Source organism: Astatotilapia calliptera, chromosome 17, assembly GCF_964374335.1.
Source record: "Astatotilapia calliptera chromosome 17, fAstCal68.1, whole genome shotgun sequence".
Taxonomy (NCBI): domain Eukaryota; kingdom Metazoa; phylum Chordata; class Actinopteri; order Cichliformes; family Cichlidae; genus Astatotilapia; species Astatotilapia calliptera.
The window spans coordinates 35,232,107-35,257,036 of NC_137438.1; the positions used below are offsets into that span (position 1 = coordinate 35,232,107).

Consider the following 24,930-nt stretch of genomic DNA (forward strand, 5'->3'; position numbering starts at 1 on the left):
TGGCAAAAAATAAGGGGAGTGAGTTTTAAACACATCTGACTGATGCATGCTTTGAAATTGGTGTAGTGCTTGAACTCAATGTTTGAACTGTGAAACAGTATTTAGGGAGCTGTGTGAAAATTATTTTTAGGGGCTAGCTGTTTGGAACCCCCTTTATTTGACCTTACCTGTTCATTCACTGTGTGAAATGGTTGAAACTATTGAAACCCAGTTTTTTGATTGGCTGCCCCTATAAACAGAAGGTTAAATAGCAGGTGGGTGGGGCTTATTGTGGATGTCTGCTTAAACTGACACAGAGGGATGGCCAACAAAGAAAAATGAAACCAAGTGTTAAGAGCACTCTGCCTGACAAGGATTCAGTTCAATTCAGTTTTAGTCACATAGCATAAAATCACAATAGCAGTCTCTTCAAGGTGCTCTATATTGTAAGGTAAAGACCCTAAAATAATACATAGAAAACCATCAATCAAACGATCCCTTAACAGCAAGCACTTGGTGACAGTGGAAAGGAACTCCCACTTGACAGGAAGAAACCTCTGGCAGCCGTCTGCATTCATCAGCTTGTGGTGTTGGGAGTGAGATAGGACAAAATACACACTGTGTACGAGAGCTAGAGATGAACAATTATCTGTACATAGGCAGAGTTCATTAAATAAATTGTTAGCCCTGTTTTATATGCACATCCATCCCTGTGACAGTACATGTATGAGAGAACTTTAAAAAGAATATATTTTCTTTAATTTTTTTTTAACGAATGAAAGGATTTTTATGTATTTTAAAGGGTCACCTAGTGACATGCATTGTAAATTAGTTTAGAATGAAGCTGATGTGTGCCATTTGTTTTCACTTTTTTCACTTAGGCAGTCATCAAACATTGCCAATGGTGACAGTATTAAATAAACCACTTACCAGTATATGAATAGTGAGGTCATTCATCCATTTTTTTCCCACATTTCCTTTGTGGTCACACAGGAAATCAGTTTGTTCTAATGGCCTTTACCCATATTTACCTCATCAACATTATGAATTGTGTCTGAATGATTGTGCACAATCATTGCACTTACGGTTCGCTGTAAAAATAAATAAATAAAACAAAAATGTCTCATCTTGTTTAGCGTTTCCGGCAAAATGTTTGACATTCAGTGAGTAGTCTGTATTTCCTCTAATGAATCCCTCCGCTGTCTGCTCTCAGAGCCAAACTAGTCCTTTAGTGTCCAGTTGACCGTGTTTGTTAGTTTCTCCCACAAGCAGAACCAAGGGAATATAAACAGCAACAACACTGATTAGCTCCTCTGGACTCTCTTTTGTTTCTTGCTCGTTGAGATTAATTTGAACTGAGAGTGCAAAGGTTTGGAAAACTATCGATTCTGTTCACATGAATGTTGAGCACAGCTCCATTTGACTCCTTTTCTGTCTTCTTTTTTTAGTGAGACAAACAACAACTTTAAATTGATCTTCAACATTTATTGTCTCTTTTTTTATTTCTGGAAAAGAAACACTGCAGGTAAACATCACCCCCCCCCCCAAAAGTCCAAATGTTGCACAAGGAAACATTAAAAATATTTCTTTTTGACCTCATAAGTTATTTTCACGTTATATAAAATGTGCAGTTCACATTCACAAACAGAGTTTGAGGGTAGCACAATGGTCACTTAAAACGGTTTCCCACTGGGCTTCAAAATTCCTCTTTGCTACAGAAAAAAGAAATCAGCTCTTTGCATCTTTCTAAAACCATTAGTAGTCTTAGGTAGAAAAAAACAACAGCAATGACAAGGTTCACAATACAGCAAATTCAGAAAGCAAGACCTACAGTTGACTGAAGGGACTAAGCTGATCAAAAGCTTCCTGTACACACCAATGCTCTCCCACATATTTACAAATGCAGTGGAACCAAGACCATCACAGAGCACTTCCTGTCTTTAGAAAACCACTCTCAACAGGTCGTTATCGACACATGACAATTGAACCTGAGTTGATGTGCAGTAGTTGGGTGGCACAATAGGATGAGAAAAATAAAATATATACTCATGTTTCCACATTCGTTTAAGAGAAAAAGGCTTAATGACAATAATAAAGAGCCTAAAGCACAGGTAGAAGGATGAACATTCAAAACACATATCGATGCATACGTCAGATGCTGAAGATCTGGTAGCATCAAAAACATTTACATGGAAAAGTAAAGTATGAAGGGAAAATAACCACTTATTAGAAAAGTTTTTCATTAATTAACAAATGCTAAACACCTAACCGAAGGAAAATATTCCAATACATTATTTAACACTGGAATATTTCATTAATGGAATATATAAGAGGGGAAAATGCACCATGCAAAGTTCAGGTAAACATCAATGACTGCTTCTTGGAGGAAAAGGTAGATTATTGTTGTCAGCTGCAAACACTGTGCAAGATAGCATGACAAATAGCATGTGTACATGTATGGTGACACAAAATAATTTTGAGTAATTTGCATGTATGTAGTCTTAGGAAGAATGAAGTGCGATGTTTCAATACTACACTCAGTTCCTACGAGTAAATCTAAACGATACAGCTAGGAGACTATTAGCTTAACTTAGCTTAGTGTAGCATAGAAACAGCTAGCCCAGAAATTGACGCGTAAAGACAGACCTCAACTTTTTAATATGCAAAAAAAAGAACACAGCAAAATTGGAATTTTTATACTCTGACTTTTTTACAGATCAAAATAATAATATATAGTATCAGTAAAGATCAGCAGTATTTGATTTTCTAGTCTCAGTGCTAAATTAAGCTAGATAGCTGCTAGCTGTAGTTTCATATGCACCATACACACAGGAATAACCAATATTCTTCTCATCCAGCTCAATTATCTGACATCATTCAGGACATTACTTATTAACAATTGACTTCTTTATAGTTGTCACCCTCTTATTACATATTCCAACTTTGCAGTCAACTTTTAAATACACCGGTTTAATTCCAAAACCCCATACATCAACTATGGTGATGTTTAATTTTTCAAAACACATTTTTCTTCTAAAACATATTTGTTTGCTCGCCTCAACAGCTTGGAGTGAAACGTGTCAGTTTTTTCCACCACTTCCCCCCCCCCTATCTGCAAGTCAAAATTTCATCAAAATTATTCTAAATTTCCAGTTATGTATCTCAAAATTTCAATTTTCTACATACAAATAAAAATTTGGAGATTAAAAAGTTTCTGAAGCACAAACTACTTCATATCTTCTGCAACTTCCTAAAACTAAAACTAAAAAATATGAAACAAATATGGAAAAAAGAGAAAATGATTTGGTTTCATGTATAGCCATTGGTATAGTTTCATCTTGTTCCCTTTCTTTGTGGCTGCTCTCATCCTTTGGGTCTTATGCCAAATGTCTGGAATAATATATAATCAATAATATATGCATGATCGTTGCACATTAACAAATAACATTATCACCAGTTCTCATTCAGTCTATATAAATTCAACAATAGTTCAAACCATTGCACCATTGCTCATAATCCCAGGCCTACATTATGCTACTGCATGCACTGACACACAGTCCACTACATCCACTCACGGTAACACATTTTACCCAAACCCGTCCCCCTGAAGGCAACATCATCTGTATTCTGATGAAGCACCTAAAGCAAGAAACATGCAAAAACAAAACAATAAAACAAAAGCTTTCAGATTCAACCTTGATTGTACTTCATGATTTTTCTTTTTAAAACTACAGCTATGAATTATATCAATCCTCCCTGCTGCAGGGAATATTTGCTTCTTCATCGTACCATGGGTCTTCAGTGAGTTATATGGGTTGGCCTAAAGTGCAAATACACTGGTGTACAAGTCATTTAATCTCACGTTAAGACAGTTATTTATAACTTCAAGAGAATTGCCAAACCAAATCCCAAATTTAAAAATGTAAGGATTTTAAATTATATTAAAAAATATTTATTTTCCAAATCAGTAGATAGAAACCACTTATGACTTATGGCTTAGCCACGCTAGAGTAAAAATAGGACCGCAACCTCACTGCAACTAGGAGAGAAAAAAAAAAGATGGATAGTAGCCTGGTAAGAAGTTGCGGCAACCAATTGACCACTCAGAGGCATGCACCATAGAGGTAAACCTGCTATGTTATTTTGCAGTTACATCGCTGTCCTGCAGCAACTGCACCGCTATTTATGGAGGTTTTCTGAATGTAAGTAGTTCATGTAAATGTTGCATGTTGACAGCAACAAATTTGCAACAGGTTTTTATCAATGACTGCACACAAAATTCCCAACTTGCACCAATTCAATCTGATGGCAGATTGAACACTTCTTATTAGTGGTTCATCACTATCTTGATGATTCAAAGTCAATAAAACAGCTGATTGCTAGCGGTCACAGATGTTGTCCCCATCCTCAGAGCAACAATTTTAAAGGTAACAAGATCATTAACTTATTACATAGGGTCACAATCAGTTTGGTTGTGCCACGGTCCCCACCCAAAATATTTCTTATCTTTCGTTAAGCTGAACTATGATTTTAGCTTCATATTTAATTGATAGAGAATAGCTAGAACAACAAAAGCCTAAATATCTAAGAATATAATTAAAATAAAATAATTTAATAAAATGTTTAGTAGAACATGGCAACTTGTTACTGGATTAAATGACTTGTCACAGTGAACTTTTTTTTGCTGTGCAGATGTGTTTGTTTGTTCATAAACCACATCAGTCCTTCTGTCTCAACTTTCGATTGATAAAGGCTGAGATCCTTTAATGACTTTTTGGGAAATGAGGATAACCTCTTGTTCTGTGCCCATATCGACACTTCTTTAATTTCTTCGGCAAACTTGAAACAGTTCTTCAGCAAGTGAGTCCTTTAAAGCCACACTGTGGCAAAACAGAAAATGCAGCTGACATGTCAGCTTGGTCCATTTTCACAAGACAAAGGAGGTATTCTTTTTTTTTTTTAAATATATATAAACAAGTTAAATATACAATAGCCTACAAGAGAAGGAAGGATCAACTAAAGAAAGGGGAATAGTAGGAGGAGGAGCCCAGAATTGTTTAGCACAAGAGGAGGGAGGGAAAGAGCGAGAAAGCTCTTCTTCACTTCAGAAAAGCATTTGCTTATTTGAGTTTTGCCAGGCAAATTATTTCTTGACATTGTTTATTCATGACATGATTTAGTGACTTAAAATTATCTACGGTTTAAGCTTTCACGACTGTGGAGTCTTAATAAACTAACATGGCGATGCTGACTGTAGTTCCCCTGAGCTGATTAATCCTGAACTCCCGTAGAGAAATGAAGCACCAACAAATTAATGTGCCACCTTCTTCTAAGGAAGCAAATAAATAAGAAAACTAAAAGGGGGACTCTGAGTTCAGGACTAATCAATCCTGCTGAGTCTACAGGCCTTTCTCATCACTGAACCATAGCATCGGTGGAATGCTCCTCAGGGCTGGCGGTTGCCGTACATGAGAGGTATGATGAAGACTGAGATGTCGTCTCCGGAGCCCAGGCGCTCATTGGTGATCCTCCAGCCTCTGTCTCTCAGAACACCTCGTGCTCGCATCACCAAATCCTGTGCTGCCATTGTGTACCTGGCCAATAGAAGACACAGCAATGAAGCCCTTGCTTTAATATTGTGATACGCTGTAGCTCATTTAATTTAATGGCACTCTCTTGAAACAAACTCTATAGTCTAACAGCGCATGGTGCTGAAAAGAAGGATGTAATTCTGAATAAAATACACAACACAGAGGCACAATTTACAAAATTCCTATTTATTTATGTAGCAAAAACGAAATAACTAGACAAAGGAAATAAAACAAAGGAAAGTTCCAACCTGTGTAAGTCGTCAGGGTCGCAGTTAGCTAGAAAGGTGGTGACGGCTTCAGCCACCTCCTGGTTGGAAAGGACATCCCAGAGGCCATCAGTTCCCATCACAAGCACATCATCAGCTCCGTGTTCGTAATGCATCAGGTTATACACCTTCACCTGCATGATAAACAACAAAAGGGCCATCAGTTCAACTCAACTGATCCCTTTTATCGGTAGTAATATGGATGTTTTTTAAAGCTCATCATAGCAAAGAGAAAGCTCTACCGAGGGTATCAAATGACCTTTTTAATAGGTTTTACGCAATCATTCCATTCTTCTGCATTGCATAAAAAAGGGGGGTTGGTTCTAAGGGAAGTGCTCTAGATCTTTAACATTCATACATTTCAAATTCAGTGTTTCCCACGGCAACATTTCACTGTTACCGATTTTAGTTGTGGTGTTCCTCAAGGCTCGATCCTTGGTCAATTGTTAATTGCAGTTTGCGTTTTCTCACATGGACTGTTCTAACCTACATTTTCTTAAGTTATACTTTTCTTTTTAGTCCAGTGACCCCAAGACTGCTTTTATACTCTTAGTCCTAAAGCATGGAAGAAAAGCCTGATGTTGCCAGCTCAATAGTGGAGTTGGTTCATGACCAAATCCATTAAGTAATTGTAAGTGTTCTGATGCTTTTATAATAAATAAATGGATTTTAATACAATCCAAAATGACATTGTTTCTTTCATCCATTGTACATAAGGCCATACAGGAAATTATTTGCTCCCGCTTTGATGACTGTTAGCTACAGCTAGCTATACATACTGTACATATCACTCTGCTATGTCCAAAATCACATTGGCCAAGTATTATTTTTCACATTATTTTAAAACTCTGCTCATCAGTTAGCATTGAATAGCCCCGTACCATAAGACCCATGACCCCTTCATGTTACACCGGCGCTCTCTGAGATGCTTGAATGGTCGATATCCATAGCTGTCAGCTCGTACGATCAAGTGACCAGACTTGCATCATCTGGCAACATCTTAGGTCTTTTATTGAGATTCTTTTAAAAATATTTAGCTGTGGTTTCTCATTGTTCTTTTTTTTTTTTAAATAAAAAAAAAGTAGTTCTTTTGTTTGCATTTTTTATTTTTGTGAAGCAATTTGGGGCTTTGCTAATAGCAATTTATAGATGCCTTATTATACAGAAACTTATAGTACTCAGTACCCCCAACCACCACCCTGTTTGAATCGACTGCCTGGTCTGACTGCACACATCAACCTTTGTTGTTACTTTGCTCTTGTGTTCACTGCTGAAACACAGGATTGCTTCACCCTCCTGCCTTATTCACTACTCATTTCAAATTGACGTGAAAAACATAAAAAAGAATAGAGGAATAATCTGCACTGCTGGATCTCATCACTGTGGCTTTAAAGTGCAGAAAATATTCAACTATTTTCTAGAATCATTTATGTATTCATCAGCAGGAAAAAAAAAAGCAGAAAAAACCCCCACGAAATGAGTCAGAGTAAACCATTAATTTCCATCTGCCCTGTAATTCAAAATAATACACTACACATCCATTAATAAAGAAGAGATTCTATTATCATCTTTTTGAAAATCTTGCTTGTAGTTTTTTCCCCTTTCCAGTTTTGCTAATTGGCTTTTACACATTTATGTAATTACAAAACAGTGAAACAAAACTGCAATTTTAATTAAGGCTGGTATACTATGACTACGACAGATGAAATGATGAAATCTTTTCTGTCCAACACTTTACACACAATGACGCCTGACGCTTCTACGACTTAATGAATGTAATGCCGTTTCTTGCTTTACAGAGAACATCTCGAGATACCCCTGAGAGGCTTTGTGGAGAGGTGAGAGAGTCGTGAGGGAGAGATCCAGACAGAGGCTCTGAGTGCTGAGAGGAGTTAAGACTTCCATGTGAACCTGGTATGAACCCCGGGAATTAATGAATTAAAGATCAAGCAGAGCGCTCGGGGAGGAAAAATGCAAAACTCTATAAGACAAACTGCATCAGGAGATGAAAGCGGTTTGAAACCAGCACCAGACAGACAGGTGAGCTCAAGTTCTCCAGCAGCAGAGGACTTTTTTTTTTCCAGACAGAGAAGCAGAAAATTGCATCTCTAGTGACTGCAGTGCAGATATGACCGAGGCAGAAGTAGGTTAAGCCAACTGACTGACTTATTCCATCTGCACTAACTTATATTTCGTTTCATGACTGCTCCTGAGTTCTACATGCACATACATGGAAAAACCAAAAGACAACTGACGTGGCATCTAAAATATTGTAAATAGCATTAAATGAAGGAGATGGGGTGCGATGTGCTTTGCAGAGACAGTAGTTGCTGCATGCAGGACCATTTGTTAGAGTATGCATAAAAGACTACCAGCTATCAAGTTCATATAGGCTGGCACTGATCAGCTGATTTGCCAGGACTGCAGGCAGAGTTTATATAATTACAGTGCAGGATGCAGATTATGCTTTTTATTCTTTCAGTATCCGCCTGGACAAAAGCCACATGCTATATGTCAGACTTGTTTGCAAGAAGCTGTAAAAAGCTAATTTACAAAGCTGACTTCATAAATCCTTATAGTCTTCATAAATCCAAGATGAAGATGAAAACATAAAAACCACTCAAAATGTTGTTGTTTTTTTATTTTACTCTGACATGGGCAATTCACACATTGCCATATGCTTTCACAGATTTTCTGCCAGCAGCTTCAATAGTTCAAGAAATTGAAATGATCGCAAGGAGGAGGAACCGGTGAAGAGAAACTGAAGATTAGTCATGTACAGAGGAACAACAGCAGTTTACATGAAATTACATACCATTACAGGGGTGGCTATAGGTGGAAATTTCTTTTTTACTTTTTTTAAATCATCAAGCGTGAAGTGTTCCTTTCATTGTTTATTTATTTGTATTGTTTTTTAGCTTGAAAATTGAACGTGAATTATTAAATATGTTTTCACTTTTTAAAAACTGCATTTCAAAAAATAAATACATAAATAAAGGAACACTTCACGCTTGATGAGCCAATCATAGCAGTTCCCTGCACTGTGCAGCGTGACTTTTACTGGATGTAATAAAACTATGTTAAAAAAAAACCCAGCTAAACAGCCGATAATAGGCCGTCTAAAAAGTCTCGGACAGCAGAAGGCGAAGAGCTGGCTCATCCTCTGATGTTTGGAAACTAAGAACAAATCACATGCTAAGAGCCTTGCAAAGTTGTGTCTACACCACAAATCAGCCGCCTGAAAACACACCGCAGACGGCAGTATAATTATTGCACTAAGTTCCAGAAAAACAACGCAATGGCTGCTAATCCAACGTCTGCTCAGATGTCCACGAAAGCGTTTCCACCCACCTCACAGAGACACACTGAAAGCCCCAAAGCAGTCAAATTCTGTTTGACCAAAGATAAGCATCCACCAAACACGGTGAGTAGCGAATGCTCAAGATAATAATTAACACACTGGTGAAAATACGTGTTATCCCCTTGCAGAATTTTTTTCCCCAAACTGGCAAAATGTACCTGTGTGCAAAGCGTTGCAGGGAAAAGAGAGCTGTCGAGCACTTCCTCACAGCTGCAATGATTGGAGGGAAAGGCTTTGTATTTTGCTTCTAAAAGATGAAACGCTTTATCTGTCTACAAAGATTAATTAAGAGGAATGTAGCAAAATATAAAGGTGAAAGCAACGCTCTGTTTTCATTTTGCGTTACGTCTTAGTGTGTCAGCAGGTCACTTTACCTCAGGGCAACAGGACAGGAACGGCTTGATGAAGATGTTGGAGTCATGAACTTTGAGGTCGTGGTCACCGAGTCCGCGGGTCACACCGATGGTGGCCAACACCCGCGCCTGGAAAACAAACTGGTTAGGGTTTTTAAAAAAATTTTTTTTAAAGCATTTAGCATCTCAGCCGGAGACAAAAGTTCTCTTTAGAAGAGGATCCGGCATAAAACTTCCACATCAATCATGTGGAGCTACCCGCCTCGTAGAGCTGGGCGATAGAACGATAACGATATGTATCGCGATATAACTTTTACTCGATAGAGAAATTAAGCTATCGCGATAGACCTCGCCGCTCTTGTCCTCTTAAAAAAAAAAAAAAAAAAAAAAAAAAGGTCAGCCAATCCAAATAAAGTAGCGCAGAGCCGAACCAATCACAGCCGCAGTGTCACGTCGCGTCACTTGTTACGTACAGCACAAGTGCCAAGCCGCACGTGTGTTTGTTTGGGAAGCAGCCAGCGGGTAATGGAGCCAGCGCATAATGGAGGAAATGAGTGTGCCGACTAGAAAAATCAACCGAGCGTGACCGAAGAGAAAACAGATGATGGTTCCAATGCCGGAGAGATTGTCGAACGGAAGAGCCATAGAAGTTCCGTAGTTTGAAGGTATTTCGGCTATTTCAAGTCTGACAAAAAACAGAGTAGCGTGCACTGTAAATTGTGCCGAAAGCAAGTCTGGAAATACAATAAACTGGTGCATGCGTCACACTGTGCGCCACGTTATTGTTTCGGTGAAATGAATTTCTACAATACTGTTAATTCTACTCTCTGCAGTGTTTAAATGCTTACACATACACACAGTTACTGTCTGTCCACACATACGACTCGGTTCTGCTTCTATGCCGCAGCTTTGTTTACTTTTTCCCACCGAGGCTTCTAGACTTCCGATTGGCCAACATTTCTGCACGGTTAGGAATCTAGCGCCACCTGCTGCTTTGGCATGTTCATAGCAGCGTTTTCCTTCATTTCTCCCTTTATGTGCGGACAGGATTATTTTTTAAAACGAAAACGGAAAATCTCCGTTTTCAAAAATACCCGTGTACGTGTGGACGTAGCCTCAGTCTCTGACTGGAAGCGCTAATTCGTCATTCGGCTTTTGTCAGACTAAAGTAACTGTTAAAACTGTTTGAAAAGCTAAGCTATACAACAAGGAGAGATTGAGAATTTCCTTTTAGTTCTCAGTTTATTTGATATTGACAAAAGTTAGTCAGTTTTGTCTGTTCTTCTGTAAAACAAACTAAGATTTATTTTTAGAATTAATACTTTGTTTCTAAGTGGAATTGACAATTTAGTCTGTTTCATTTGTTCTATTTTGAAACTTAAACGCTTTAGCGGCTGCCTTTTGTGTAGTTTGCAATATTTGCCTTTATTTATCTGAAAAAGTCTCATGTTCCTTAAGTACATCTACCCTGTTGAACTTATTATGGGAAATAAATATTTAAAAACAAGCTGCTGATTATTTCACATTTTACTTGTGAGCAACGGCACATTTAAATCTTACAAATATAGTTATTTGGCTTATATCGTGATAGATATCGTTATCGCCTGAAATGAAAAAAACATATCGTGATATGAAAAAATCTCATATCGCCCAGCTCTACCGCCTCGGTGACCCGTTGTGGCGAGAGAGCAGCCGAAAGCATCTTCTCCCAGACACTGACATAAACATGGCTTCGCAACAAAGTTAATGCATAAGTTCAAGAAGTAAGATCTGTAATCACTCATCTGCCTGCTAGAATTTTTTTTACATCACTTCCTCTTTCCCACGCTGTCAGAACTCAGTGCTGACATCATTACTCTCATCCAGCCATTTTTCAATCAGCCTTTAAATCTCAGTGCTCTTCTGTCATTCCACCTTTCAGACTCGCATTTGTGCAACCCGCCTCCTCCCCATCCATCTCTCCCCGGCATCTCTGAGCCATAACCCAAGTCTCCATCTTCACCAGCACCAGCATAAACACAATGGGGGGGTCCTGTCCTAATTCCTGTCATTGCTGGGTCTCCGTTCTGCTGCTGCTGGTTTATTCGGGTCTAATCGCCAAAACGCTTTTATTCAAATTCTGTATCTCAATAAATCATGTTCACCCCCAAAATGATGTCTCCTTACTGAACCGAGTGACAGGAATCACATAAACATATGCTAACACCATTTTGGGCGAGTGAATCTGGGAACATTCAATGACAGTCTGCGCTTTTATAATACATCATTTACATCCACATACATTTTTTTATTATATATCAACATATTAACAGCTGATATTTCAGATGCAAAAAACAAATTCAACAAAGTTTTCAGGAATAAAAATTATGAAGCTGTATTGTTTGGTTGTGTAGTCTTTTTGTTGCTTTGTTTGCAGCATATTAAAGGGCAATGTGTATCTGAAGGAGGAAAGGGCTGGCCAATGAGACAGGAGGTACTTGCTTTGTACACAGCCAGACAAAAATCCATCTGTGCCCTTAAGAATTCATCCTGCTGCTGCCATCTATCATCAGTGCTGCGTATCAGCATCATCAATCATCAGTAATGACGAGCGAGTCGGTTTGAAATTTTCACCCTGCTGTTAACGTGCTTTTTGAGGGGCTGGCAGGCTGGTGATAGACGAGTGCGATAAAGCTGTCGTTTTTTTTGGATGAATGGGCAAACGTACTGAAAAAAAAAAAAAGAAGCATCTGGGGCAGAATTTCTCTGTAAAACTACTGCTTTGCACGATGATGACATTATCAGGCAGCGGCACAACAAACAGCTTCAAAATGGATTTGTTAAATACACGCTGGCCAAACAGCGGAAGGATATTTATGGCAAAAGCAACAGTGTCAAAAGTGCACAGAGACTAAACTAGTCTTTCAGTTATCGCATTCTTGTGCAACTGCCTTCCTCTCTCTCATTCCTGTGACGACGCTTTGTTGTGACCGCTCTTTGAATTCAGCACCCATTCACTACTTCAGACGGACGACACTGTGTGTGTGTGTGTGTGTGTGTGTGTGTGTGTGTGTGTGTGTGTGTGTGTGTGTGTGTGTGTGTGGTCGTCAGAAGATGCTTTCCTTTCTGGAGCTTCGTGTTACATCTCTCTCTGCATCAAATGGAATTGATTGAAAATATGAAACAAACGGACGTGACTGAGAATTTAAAGGCATTTTTCCCCCTTTCTCCGCTGCAGTTTATTTGGTGGAGTATTTTCAGTCTCTCCTTCTCTCCTCTCCCCTGCTATCCCAGCGGGGATTAACTTCGCTTCTCAGAGAGACGACTGTCATCTCCCGAGTGGTGTGTGTCTGGCTGAATGTCTGTGTGTGTCTTAGATATAGGGTTGCCGCTGGAGTGAAATAGATGGACCGTCTCCCCTCTCTTCTAAGTGAGGGTGCGCACTGACACACGCGCATGCACTCACTTCAGAGAGTTCGCCCACTTTTTGGGAGGCTGGCAGGCTTGTAGAGTGTGTGTGTGTGTGTGTGTGTGTGTGTGTGTGTGTGTGTGTGTGTGTGTGTGTGTGTGTGTGTGTGTGTGAGACAGACTGACAATTTTGGAGCGAGTGATTTTTTCTCTGCACTTCTGAATTCTACAGTACAAACCACACAAGGGTTGGTGAAGACACACAAACTCAGTAAAACTTGCACTGACACACACACACACTTACCTTTTTCCTTTCACCGTATATAAGAGGAAACTTGAGATCCTCATCCTCGATCGTCTTGTAAGCCCTGTGCATGAGAAAAGAAATGCAGATCAAGGCAATGAATTTTTCCCTTTTCCACCCCTTTTCTTTCATAGGCGCACTTTTTAAAGCGTGTATATGTTAATTATGTTTGACAGACACACATGAAAAGCATGTGTACTTTCAGAAAGGGAAAAAAAAGAGGGGCTCAGGGGTCTTATTTCTTCCCTATCTTAAATGCCATCTTGGTGTCTCGGTAGCTTATGGTGAATATTTTGCTCTACAGCAGATCCACAATAAACAGGTTCTACAACCTCTTCCCTAACATGCGGTACACTGAGTTACAGATTGACGCCAGGGACTGTAACGCAGATACTTCTACATCAAACAGTGGTCCAGTCAAACCTCATATAATCCAGGAAATATAAATCACACCACTTAGTGTGCAATAGTTTCAACAATTGCCCCTTAAGCCATTTATACGTCAATTCTATTCACGGTGAACACAATGGCAAAAAATGTCCCCCTAACATAAGCAGATTTATGCGTGATGGCTGGTCACCTCTAAATGGCAATTCGGAAGTTGATGTTTCAGATGTGCAAAAAAAGTTCACAGATAAACGTCATTTAAGACATTTGTTGCTTTGGTTTCAGCGCGTTTTGGGATTTTTATGGATGAAAGGTGTGATCAGTGAGTCTGGAGGAACTGCTTTGTACACAGCCAGACCAAAAAGAAAAAAACAACAGTCTGTACTTTGAACACTTCGTCCTGCTGCAGGTGTCATCCATCACCAGCAATGACGTGTATCAGCATCATCGATCATCCGTAATGACGAGTAAGTCAGTTTGAAATTTTCACACTGCTGTTAACGTGCTTTTAGAGGGCACTGTACATAAGTTGGGTGGACGGACAGAAACCCAAATGGAAATTGGAAGTCAATTTCTTCTACAGCAGTGACAGCTAACATTTTAGCCACACACCAATACTTCAGTTGTTGCCTCCGGGTGGCAGTTTAAGAGGTACGGCTATTTACTGTTCTACTTTTATAAAACCGAAGCACCTGATGGACAAAGATTTGAAAGAATCATCAATGCTACCTCTTACCTGATAAATGACTTTATCTATTCAACTCCCAACCTCTCAAATAACTAGTAGCCACAGATCAAGGTAACTTTAACTACACACAAACAATAATTTTGGAAACTCTATATTTTACTTTTGTCTCTAATCAAATGTTAATTTATGATTGTCCCATTTCTTACTGTAGTAATAACTTGTGTCTAAGGACGAACACACAGGTTAGCAACAAAGTGAATCACACACTTTTAGGTTTTTGATTTTGCTTGCATGTCAACGCCAGAGTGACTCTCTAGGGCGTAATAACAAGTGTCTTCTGAGCTGAATATTTTAGCAAGAAAGCTAGAGGGAGGGAAACTCAGGATCCGCAATGAAGCAACAAAAATAAGTTCAGAAGTGCATAAAGTGGGTGGGGGGAGAGATCTGAAAAACGAACTTAGAAATGGAGCTTTGATGTCAGACTCAAAGACTCCCTGGCTGACGCTGATGTACTTAAACTGGCTAGATTAGGTTTGGCGTCACCAGTCAGTGGAGAATATCAACAACTTCAAACAGCTTTATTATCTGAGTAAGGGTTTGCTCTGTCTGTCAGTCCATGTCTCTTTCTGCCCATCTGTCCGTCTGTCTCAAAAGTGAGTGATGTACTTTACCCGACCCACAGGCAAGGCTCTCTTTCTGTCATCTCTTCTGTCATCTCTACCTCTACATCGTCTTCATCCATCAGCGGCCCTCCTGCCCGTGCGTGTCAAACTTAACACGGACAGACAAATGCAAAATAAAGATTACTCTAATTTTTTTTCTCCCACCATTTTACGTTGAAAGTGAGGGAACTTCTGAATGACAATTCTCATTCTCAGTACTGAAAATTCACTGCTTGGAGTAAACAAGCCATAAGCTACTTCAGCTTTATTCTCCAGCTGACTCAATTTGCGACTATCAGCAAATTATGATGAAATGAACCTAATAGAAAGCTGAGATCTGCAGTCCTGTGAAAAACTACGTACACCCCATGATTTAATAACTTGTAGAGAAACTCTTACTAGCTATAACGCGGTTCACCTTTCGCGGCCTCGCTGTTTCGCGGATTTTTATTGTGCAATTTTCCATGTGTGTGTGTTTTTTTTTTTTTTTAAAAGCGCATTGTGTTCTGCGTGCTGATTGGCTGTAGACCATTGTCAATCAATCTTGTGCCGTGTCTCCTGTACAGTACAGAATGCGTTCAGCTTGTCAAATTTACATAAATCTTGGATCGCTAGCAGTGTGACTCTGCTGTACTGTATGTTTGTACGTTTTCTCCCCAACAAACACAACAATGTCGACGAAATATTTTACCCGCAGGTGCCTTTGGTTTCATTCTATAATACTGGACTTATTTTTCTATAAGGGTTGAACTTTGAGAGTGTTTAAACAAGAGAGAAACGTGTGAACATGTTCATGCCTGTCTGAGAAAAGTGTATAAAGTGTGTAGTGAGGGGTTTTACAGCCTGACAACATCTATAATAACTATAAAAAGTTGGGTACTTCGCAGATTTCACCTATCGCTGGTTATTTTTGGAACATAATTGCCACGATAAACGAGGGACCACTGTACCTGGATTTTCTTTTTTCCACTGCAGTGAGTTTCTCATTTTCAGTGGACAGATGAGCTGTTATTTTTGTCTACAGACCAGTTAATGTTTGAGAATTCTTACTTAAAGAAAGGTTACTCATACAAAACATGCCACGATTTTTTTATATTTCTAGATTAGATGAATAGCGTAATTTCAAAAGTGTCCACTAGTGGTGATGAATCCATACGGAAATATTGCTTCAGGCTGATCCCCTCTTTCCACCATCTTTCAGATCGTTGGGTTTTTACCGCTTTTAACTACAATGGTCTGGTTGACCAAAAATACTTTAATCAATACCATTAAAAGCCACATTAAACAATCATCTTCAGCAAAAAGCATCTAATAAACCTAGCATACACCAGCTAGGTTAGTAGCAGCTGCTGAACATCAGGCAAACATGAGATGACTGGCAAAATGCCCCCAAAAAGCTTCAAGATGGCAGTCCAAAAAGCAATAAGCATCATCACTGTGACTAAGTCCATTTTTAATATACAGTCTATGCCCCAAACCAATACCAATCACACCATGATGCTTGTCCATTGTAGTTTGGAATCTGCAACAAAATGTTTCTATTAAATCTGCACCAGCTCCAGAAATGTTCAAATGTTTCCTCCTTCTACTGAAATATGGACAAATACAACAAATGACTCCAAACAGTTTCCTTTCTCCGATGTGAAGAGAAAGTCGGCGCTACATCCTGGCTGGCACATCTCTGCTTTCGAGGGGCAGTGTCACAGTGAAATATACATCACACAATAGGAACAGTACTGTATGTGCCTGTGTGTCGGGGAGAGGGAGCGATTGTGTCAGTAAAAGCACACCTCATTACTGGCTTCCACTGCAGCCACAGTCAAACAGCATGGTGCCTTGCTAACCCACATAACAACGCACATACAGGACCATCTCTGCTGTATCATTATATCGAATCAGGTTAGGCTTCTCCCTCATTAGCTCTCTGCTGGTCTCCTCAGCTCCCACCGGATGCCATATTATGAGCAAGAGTAAAAGAGGCAGGAGCAGAGACTTTTCCCCCCATCATAACTCCATCTATTAAGAATGCAGCGGGAGAGGGTTGAGGTCTGCCAGACCCCGAAAATTAGCAGTTTTCATTCCACGTTATAAATTGAATGGCATCGTACACGGTAACGCAGCCTGCTTTAGGGATGTGGGAGTCTGCCGTCGTTAAGTGCTTCACGACACCCGTGTGTGAAATGTTAAATGGGAAAAACGCACCATCCGTTCATGGTGAAGTCTCTGTAGAGCATCCTCTTGCCCACCTCCTTCCTCTGAACTCTCCGGGGGAACTCCAGGTGCGTGAACTCATTTCCTAACAGGTGAGGCTGCATGAAACCCTGGAGGACAGACAGTAATTTCGAGTCATTATGTGGCAGATGTGCGGAGCATCCTTACCCATCACTGTAGGTTTTTTTGCCCAATTTTAAGTGTTGAAACAAACACTATTTGAAATTTAATTATTAAAGAACTGCGAGAAGCTGAAAGAGAATCTTCTCAGTGTTCTGACGCACAAACTGTGTGATGACATCAGTGTCATTTACACTTAAATTTGCTCTAATATGCTCATTACCAGCTCCATATTTTTTTATTCAAGGACTCTACTAGACTAACTTTGAAAGACTCAAAAATCAAAATAATCCCAGTTCTAAGTCCCTCCCCTTTAAGCAAACTTTCTTCTCATTGGTTGCCCCTCATGAACAGAAGATTTAAACACACCTCAGATGGCCATGTTAATAATATCCACAGCCAACAGCTGAAAAAAACCTGCTTGAAACCAAACATTTAGAGCAGCTTGAAGCCTTGAAGCAACTCGAACTACTTACTTTTAACTTTAGATTTGTTATATATGAGTCTTTAACACTTTACTAGTATATTTATGAAAAAAATAAAAAAAGTATCTATAAAAAAAAAACACTTCCTTAGGATCTCAAGTTATTTGTACAGAGTTGAAGCAAACAGGCTTGAACATAGGATTCACATAACATATAAATTAATGTTAAGTTTATATCAGGTTAAGTTAGCTAAACAGGATTATTTAATTCCACAAAAATTGCCAAGTCAAATATTTGTATCTAATTTTTTTAGGTTCTCTTTACTTATTATGCTATGGGTCATATTTATTATAAAAATTGGATAAAAATGTATATTTGGTATACGTAGTACCACTGCATGTACAGTGGGGTCCATAATTTGTCAGAAAAAGACAAAGTTTTTTTTATTTGTTTTTTTTATGTGTTGCCTCTGTACACAAACACAGTGAGTTTTAAATCATAGATCATTTTAAGTAATAAATCTTTTTTATTTATTTATTCATAGCTGTTATTACTGCAATTTGAAATCTGAGCCCCAAATAGATGTCATAGATGCTGAAAGGCTGAAACATCAAAATAAATCTATCGGAGGGACCGCCAGAACTTTAGGGGACAAATCAACAATCTGGTTCATTCTTATAAAGAAGGAAAACACTGGCCAGCTCAGCAACACCACAGAAGTCAACTAAAATGAATTATTTACATGGTTAAGAAGAACAATGTCACAATATTTAACAAAGTCATGAGGGAGGCGTAACTTCGTCGAGGTCTACAATCAACAGACGCCTTCATGAATGCAAATACAGAGGCTTTACAACATGGTGCAAACTACTGGTTACTCTCAACAGGTACACTGTTAGACTTGGCAGAGAACATCAAAGAGAACAATTATGAAAAAGAATCTTTGGATAAATGAAACCAAGATGAACCTGTAGGAGAAGTAAAGGAAGCGCTGACGATCTGAAGTGTATGACAGAAGCAGCAGGATGAATTCTGAAGTGTACAGGGCCTCACTCTCTGCTCGTTCAACCCAATAAAGCAAGCTTTTAAGTTATTAACACAAAAGTGAAGACAGAAAGAGCCACAAACAAGGAGCAGCTGAAGGCCTAGCGGAGCATCTCAGGGGAGGAAACAACATGTGGTGACGTGAAGTTGTTGAGTTGAGGCAGTCGTTGAATTGTTGAATTAGAGCTGGAAATCTGCTCTTGACTCACATCTTGATTGATTTAAAATCCTGTGCTAGTGTACAGAGGCAGAATTACAATTATCTCGGTCTAACAAATTATAGATCCAACTGTGCGTTCATCAATATTCAGATTTCATTATAGAAATATGAGTGAATGTTAAGCACCACTGCACTTCCAAAGAAATTATAAACACTTGTTGTGTTTCTTAGGAAAAGTGAAAGGCGGAGAGTTTCCTTACCAGGAACTGGAGTCGCTGTCGTTCTGACTCTGGTGTGAACTCTGTCGACATGGGAATGATCTCATTGTTTCTAATAATGATAGCCCTGCGCACACAAAGACATATAAAGTGTTGGAAAACATTACCGATCATTCAAATGACGTGTTTTGTTTTTTTTCAAACTTCAAGGGCAAAACATAAGCACAGGTACCTGCTGTCACCTGCGTTCCCAACAAATAGCTTTCCTAGGAGGTAAACCACAGTGAGAGCCGTGCATCCTCCTGTGATGTTAAAAACTTGCTTCTCCCTCTCGATCTGGGCGTCCTAGCAGAGGTAAGGACAAGAGACGGAGACTTTAAAGGAGCATCGTGCGAGAAGACAATCGGTAAGACCTTCGAAAACACTCCCACGACCGCCCACATGACAAAGATTTAGGAAACGCCAAACAAGTTAAGCTTTTGCATGGCTTGGTCCTCATGTGGGCAGAAGGAGAGTTTACATACACTACACAGAGTAAGACTTTATTCACAAACACAAGAACCACGAGAGGGAGAAATACACAAGCAAACAGCGAGCAAGAGGAAACCTCGTCAACTTCTCAGAAAGGCGAACAAAGTGTGGGCATCGAATGAGACTATCGATTGGTTTAACCTGCACCTCAAGTCGATGTTGTGTCAGTAAACAAGTGCATGTTGTGAGCGAATCACGAAGGTACCGATACATGAGATGGCTTGCAAGTGGACTTATAATTATCAGGTCAGAGCAGCAATGGATGTTTAATGTACACTCCTTTGTACGCTATGTACGCTCCTTTTTGAGTCCTTTACTGTTTTAAAAGAGATTCAGTTTGCTAGTTTATTTCAATGCACAATCATAAAACGTTGCTAGAAATGCACTACACAGACTGTAGAGTATTTTTAAGGGATTCACATAATGAATAAGCAGGCAGAACAATAATAAAAAAAGATGGATGGGTGAAATTTGCACAAAACTAAAAGGTGCAGAAAAAAAAATGCTGGCTTGTTTTATACCAACTGAAGGCTAGATAAAATACACTAACAATGGAACACAATAAAACACAAATAGAGCATCATCAGGAGACATCTCACACCATTCTTCTTTGGCAAATCTCTCAAGCTCCTCCAGATTTGATGGCTTGAAACTTGGTCTTCAGTTCAACCCACAGATTTTTTATTTGTTTTTTAAAAAAAGATGGGAATCAAGTCAGGGCTTTTCAGCAGGTCAGTCGGTAACGTCCACTTTTGTCTTGTAGAGGTAGTTCTTCGCCAGGAGTGATGTATGTTTTGAGTTGTCGTGTTTTGAGGACAAAGTGCTGACCCAGGCTCAGTTTTCCTGCTAATTGCTTTCAGAATCTTCACGTCCTTACTTCATGATTCCTCCCACCTTGATTAGATTCCCAACTAAAGACACGCTGACAAGACGTCTCTTGATAGACTTGTAGTATACCGAATCATTCTCGAGGTTGTCCTTAAGATACTTCAGTCTGGTTTGAAGGCGTCTCTTCTGCAAAAGTGGACTTTTTCTTGGTCTATACTCACAGTCCATTCCATGTGCGAGGTTCCAGTGAATGTCTTCTTCGGCATCACAATTCCTGACTTGGTTAAGTCATTCTCTTGTGTCTCTAGTGTCTTGGCAGTTGTTCTGGAATCTTTAGACACATTTCTCACTAGTTTTCTAGAAATCTTTCACTGCCTATCTCTACCAGCCTTGTTCTGTGTGGCTCTGTTCGAATTTCTTGATGATACTTCTCACTCCAGATCCCAACACCTGGACACGTTGGGATAACTTTTTTTATCCTTTTTTTTTTGTGAAGATCAACAATTCTTTTTCACAAACTGATTTCTGGTTGTTTTTCGGCATAAATTGGAAGACAACCCTCATTTGGAAGTTGATTTTATGAAGCTCTGAGCATCACAGAAGCACATCATTGCACAGCGCTGGTTTGTGATATGACTCAACAAAAAGCTCCGTTTTTCAGGGGGATAATAATATTGATGATAATTTAATGCACGTCCCCACTTGCACCTTTTGTGAACCAGTGCTCTCATGCTGACTGATGCTGACCGGGTTATGAGACGTACAAGGTGTAATTATGTGCCTTAAACAAACATGTGCACACATTTATCTGAATATTTGCTCACGTTTCTCCCAGCCCAGAAACTCTCACATCAGATCAGCAACTGAGCAATAATGAAAATATAGTGAGTTAAACCCAGCATGGTCTAAAACATGGATGAATGCTCCCGGACTTACAGTTGTGTAGAGAAAAGCTACAGAAAGAGCTTCATGAGGAGCAGCAGCCCCCTTGTGGGCTTCAGATGGAATTTTTGATTTTTTATTTTTTTTTAAACTCAGTAGAGATCACGGCTTTAACCGATGAAGTGATAATCCTCTACAAAAGATGTCAAATCAGGTGCAAAAGTGCTTCTTTTCAAAAGAGGAAGGGTAGCGTCTAAGCTTAGTCCAGCCTGAGCTGTTTGGGTTGCTTTCCATTGCCATCTAGTGGCAACACTGCATAATCCTTGCCTCATAAAAGATCTTACAAACCAATTTAAAAGAAACCTACAATTAAAAGAAAAAAAAAACTGAAGGAAACACACGACTGAAAGGGAATAAAAGTATCTGTTCTCTTTTAGATAACATCTATATAAGAAATAAGTTTGATGTTGCCACAGGCTCTTTCATAAATTTAGCTGCGTGCCTTTAATTAAAGTGCTAAATATTTACAGAATTTTTATGCAATGCTGCTGTTTGATCAAGGTATTAATATGATTAATGTGTGTGTATATATGTGTCGTTTTGCTAAAACGACATCACTTCCCAGTTTGCTTAAATAAGGAATAAACAGAGATGCTAAAGGTTATGGTCAAAGAAAATATTTGTGAGAATCTTTTCAAAGTGTGTATGTTGGCGAGTTTGCGTGCCGTATGTAAAGCTTTTATTTTGTTTAGCTTGCGCTGACGCCTTCATCAACTACATGTGCACATCTGCTTGGCATCCCTGTAAGTGTTTACTTTGTGCACACATAAAAGCACACATGTGGATAATGTAAATATGTTGTGCTTTTTCCTAAAAAGCATGCTTAAAAAAATCCGTCTGTGATCATTTCGTGGCCTTTAAAGTAAATTTACGAACCACAGTCAACTGAAATCAACCACGTTGTGTGCAGGCCGTCTTGCAACGGCACAGACATTCGAAATCGTACAGTCTGTTCAGAGCAATAACTGTGGCTTGCAATTATAGAGTAACCTTCATTATTTGTAATTATTTTTTTCCAACTATGGAAAAATTGTTTGGCCCGTAAACATCTGCTGCTTTCAAGAGCGTTAAATGACACTTTAACTGCCGCACCTGCATGATGTGCATATAATTACTCTTACAGTGCATTTGCTCTCATTTCTTTACATTTTGCTAGTAAAGTGGAGAATAGGTGCAGAGGTTTATCAAACCATTAAACACTATATATATGAAAATACAGTATATAACGCAAAAAAGAGAATTTGTACAACTTGAAAGTCAACATTTGGAATGACCACCTTTATTCTTTAACTCACCCTGAGTTCTCTCAGGCAGTTTTCTTGCTATTTTTTAAAGTAGTCTTTAGGGATATTTCTCCAGGCTTCTTGAAGATGATCCCATACTGCTTCAATAATGCTGAGGTCCTGGCTCTGGGGAGGCCAGTCCATGCACTGGCAGTCTGTTTTGTTCTCATAAACAATTAGGCCACTGCCAGTCAAATGCTTTCTAGATGGTATTGATAGCCTGATGACACTTTTCTATCTTTTTTTCTTTTTTAAATTTTGGGCCTGCCATTGCACTGCATGCTGAGATATGCCAAGTTTATAATAAGCTATTCAGCTAATAGCTCTTTGGGAATCACCTTGCTTATGTAAAAATATTATTTTATGTCTTTTAAACACTCTTTACTTTTCTTATAGATTCAATAATGAAAAGTCAACAAATTAAGTGTTTTTGGACAGGCTGCCTTGAGTCAGTAACCCTTTTATATTTTAATGATTAACAGGTTAGTATTAAGTGGCTTAACAAACAAACAAAAAGAAACTTTAGGAAAATGGTCAGGTAGATTGACTGGACTTAAAATGAGTGAAAAGGCAGCCAATGTCTGGATAATTAGAAGAAAAATATGAAGAAACGAGGGGTGGCTCAAGACTTTTGCACAATATTATAAAAGTACCACAACTAGCGGGACAAAGATTTGCTTTTCTGCACATCCAGTTAATAACACTAATATAGGTTGGACCATTTAGGCTGCTTTAACCTGACCAGAGTTGCAAGCCACTTTACAACCCACCTCCAACTTAATTCATGTGTCAATGCCATTTCTGTTGTGAATGCCAGCGCTGTTCTCACGTATTCACGTGTCCAAGAACAAAGTCATTAAGCCAGATATTTATTGGAAATAAAGTTCATTGTTAAATACTTGAATCTGTTGCCTTTTCACCATATTCTTTGTGTCTTACAATCACAGTGTGAACGCAAACTTAAAAATGTTTCCAGATGTGAGTCAAAATACAAGCGACCCGGTCAAAAGTCATGTTTGTGCCTGCTAAACACCCTTATTTATCACTTTCAGGAACACGGGTCATCTCAGTCTCCCGGAACAACCAAGCAAAACAATGGCTAAGTGGGAGGATTTATAACAAACAATGTCTCACTCAAATTGATTACTTGTCACCACAGGAAAACACATTGGAAATGTTACTAATAACCACTACCAACAGCTTGCTTCCTTCCAGTAAGCCATTTAAGTGAAGCAGCACACACAAAACCAGATCTATAATTACTAGTTATTAGTTTTAATAATTGCCTTTGAAGCTGATTCAAACAGTTAATAAAAGCATAAATAGCTTTGGATGGATTAGAGGAAGGAAGCTGGTGAAAATGCTGATATTGGAGTCATGACTGTCAAATGAGTGTCAAATTCCTGAAATGTTAAGTAACAAAAGCATGTCACCCATCTCTCACCATCTCTTTGAAGGCGTTCTCTATGGCTCCAATCACCAGGCTCTCGTGCTGGATCTTCTTCTCAGTAAAAAAGCGTGGTGGAGGCGGGGTGCTGCAAGGGGAGCCTGGTGCACCTGTGGCCCCGCGCAGGGAAGCAGCCCGGGTCAGGGCACGGTGAGGAGTGTTTCCCTGGAGGTAGGGATTACAGTCTGGCTCCTCGCCCAGCACGGTGGGGGGTGGAGATGCCAAGTTGCGCAAAATCTCTATGACGGCCTGAAGCTGGCAGGCGATGTGGTGTTGTAGCAAGCGGGAGGCGACAACTGCCGCACCTGAACCTGCGTGACCGTCGAACAAAGCCCAGTAGTGAAACACGAGTCCTTCACTTTCCTGCAGGCGAATGGTGAGAACGCACAGAACAAAGGGCAGTTAACGGCTGAATCAAACATAATCCCATTAAAATACAGACTCATAAAGGAATTATACTGTTGCTGCATTTTAATCAGGATTAATTGATAGCTTCCCTTGTTCGACAACACATCAACACATCATGCTTTACATCTGCAGGACAATCCCAGAGAGATCTCAAACATAGACAATAAAAAAGGGTTTTTTCAATTTTTCCAAAATTCCCCCTGGTCTTGTCATTTAATCCATAAATAGATACTTTTTAAAAACAATCTGACATTTGAGGAGAGGACCAAAAAAACAAAGCAAAAACATGTTGCTGAATGACTAATGCTGATAGGAGATCATGTAGTATGACTCAT

The 24,930-nt window shown here is 39.2% G+C and overlaps 2 protein-coding genes across 2 annotated transcripts in view; both read right to left on the reverse strand.

Moving 5' to 3' along the window:
• LOC113009142 (uncharacterized) overlaps window positions 1-24,930 on the reverse strand; it is a 303,928-nt gene that overhangs the window by 90,455 nt on the left and 188,543 nt on the right. The window lies entirely within an intron of this gene.
• The window catches only part of LOC113008923 (protein phosphatase 1H-like), a 35,374-nt gene continuing 11,893 nt past the window's right edge, over window positions 1,450-24,930 (reverse strand). Inside the window, exons 3-10 of the mRNA XM_026146871.2 lie at window positions 24,185-24,550; window positions 19,389-19,501; window positions 19,199-19,283; window positions 17,181-17,299; window positions 13,242-13,305; window positions 9,572-9,679; window positions 5,819-5,970; window positions 1,450-5,573 (exon numbers count right to left, since the gene is read on the reverse strand). Coding sequence (XP_026002656.1) covers window positions 5,426-5,573; window positions 5,819-5,970; window positions 9,572-9,679; window positions 13,242-13,305; window positions 17,181-17,299; window positions 19,199-19,283; window positions 19,389-19,501; window positions 24,185-24,550 — 1,155 coding nt within the window. The 3' untranslated portion in view covers window positions 1,450-5,425. The remainder of the gene's footprint in view (window positions 5,574-5,818; window positions 5,971-9,571; window positions 9,680-13,241; window positions 13,306-17,180; window positions 17,300-19,198; window positions 19,284-19,388; window positions 19,502-24,184; window positions 24,551-24,930) is intronic.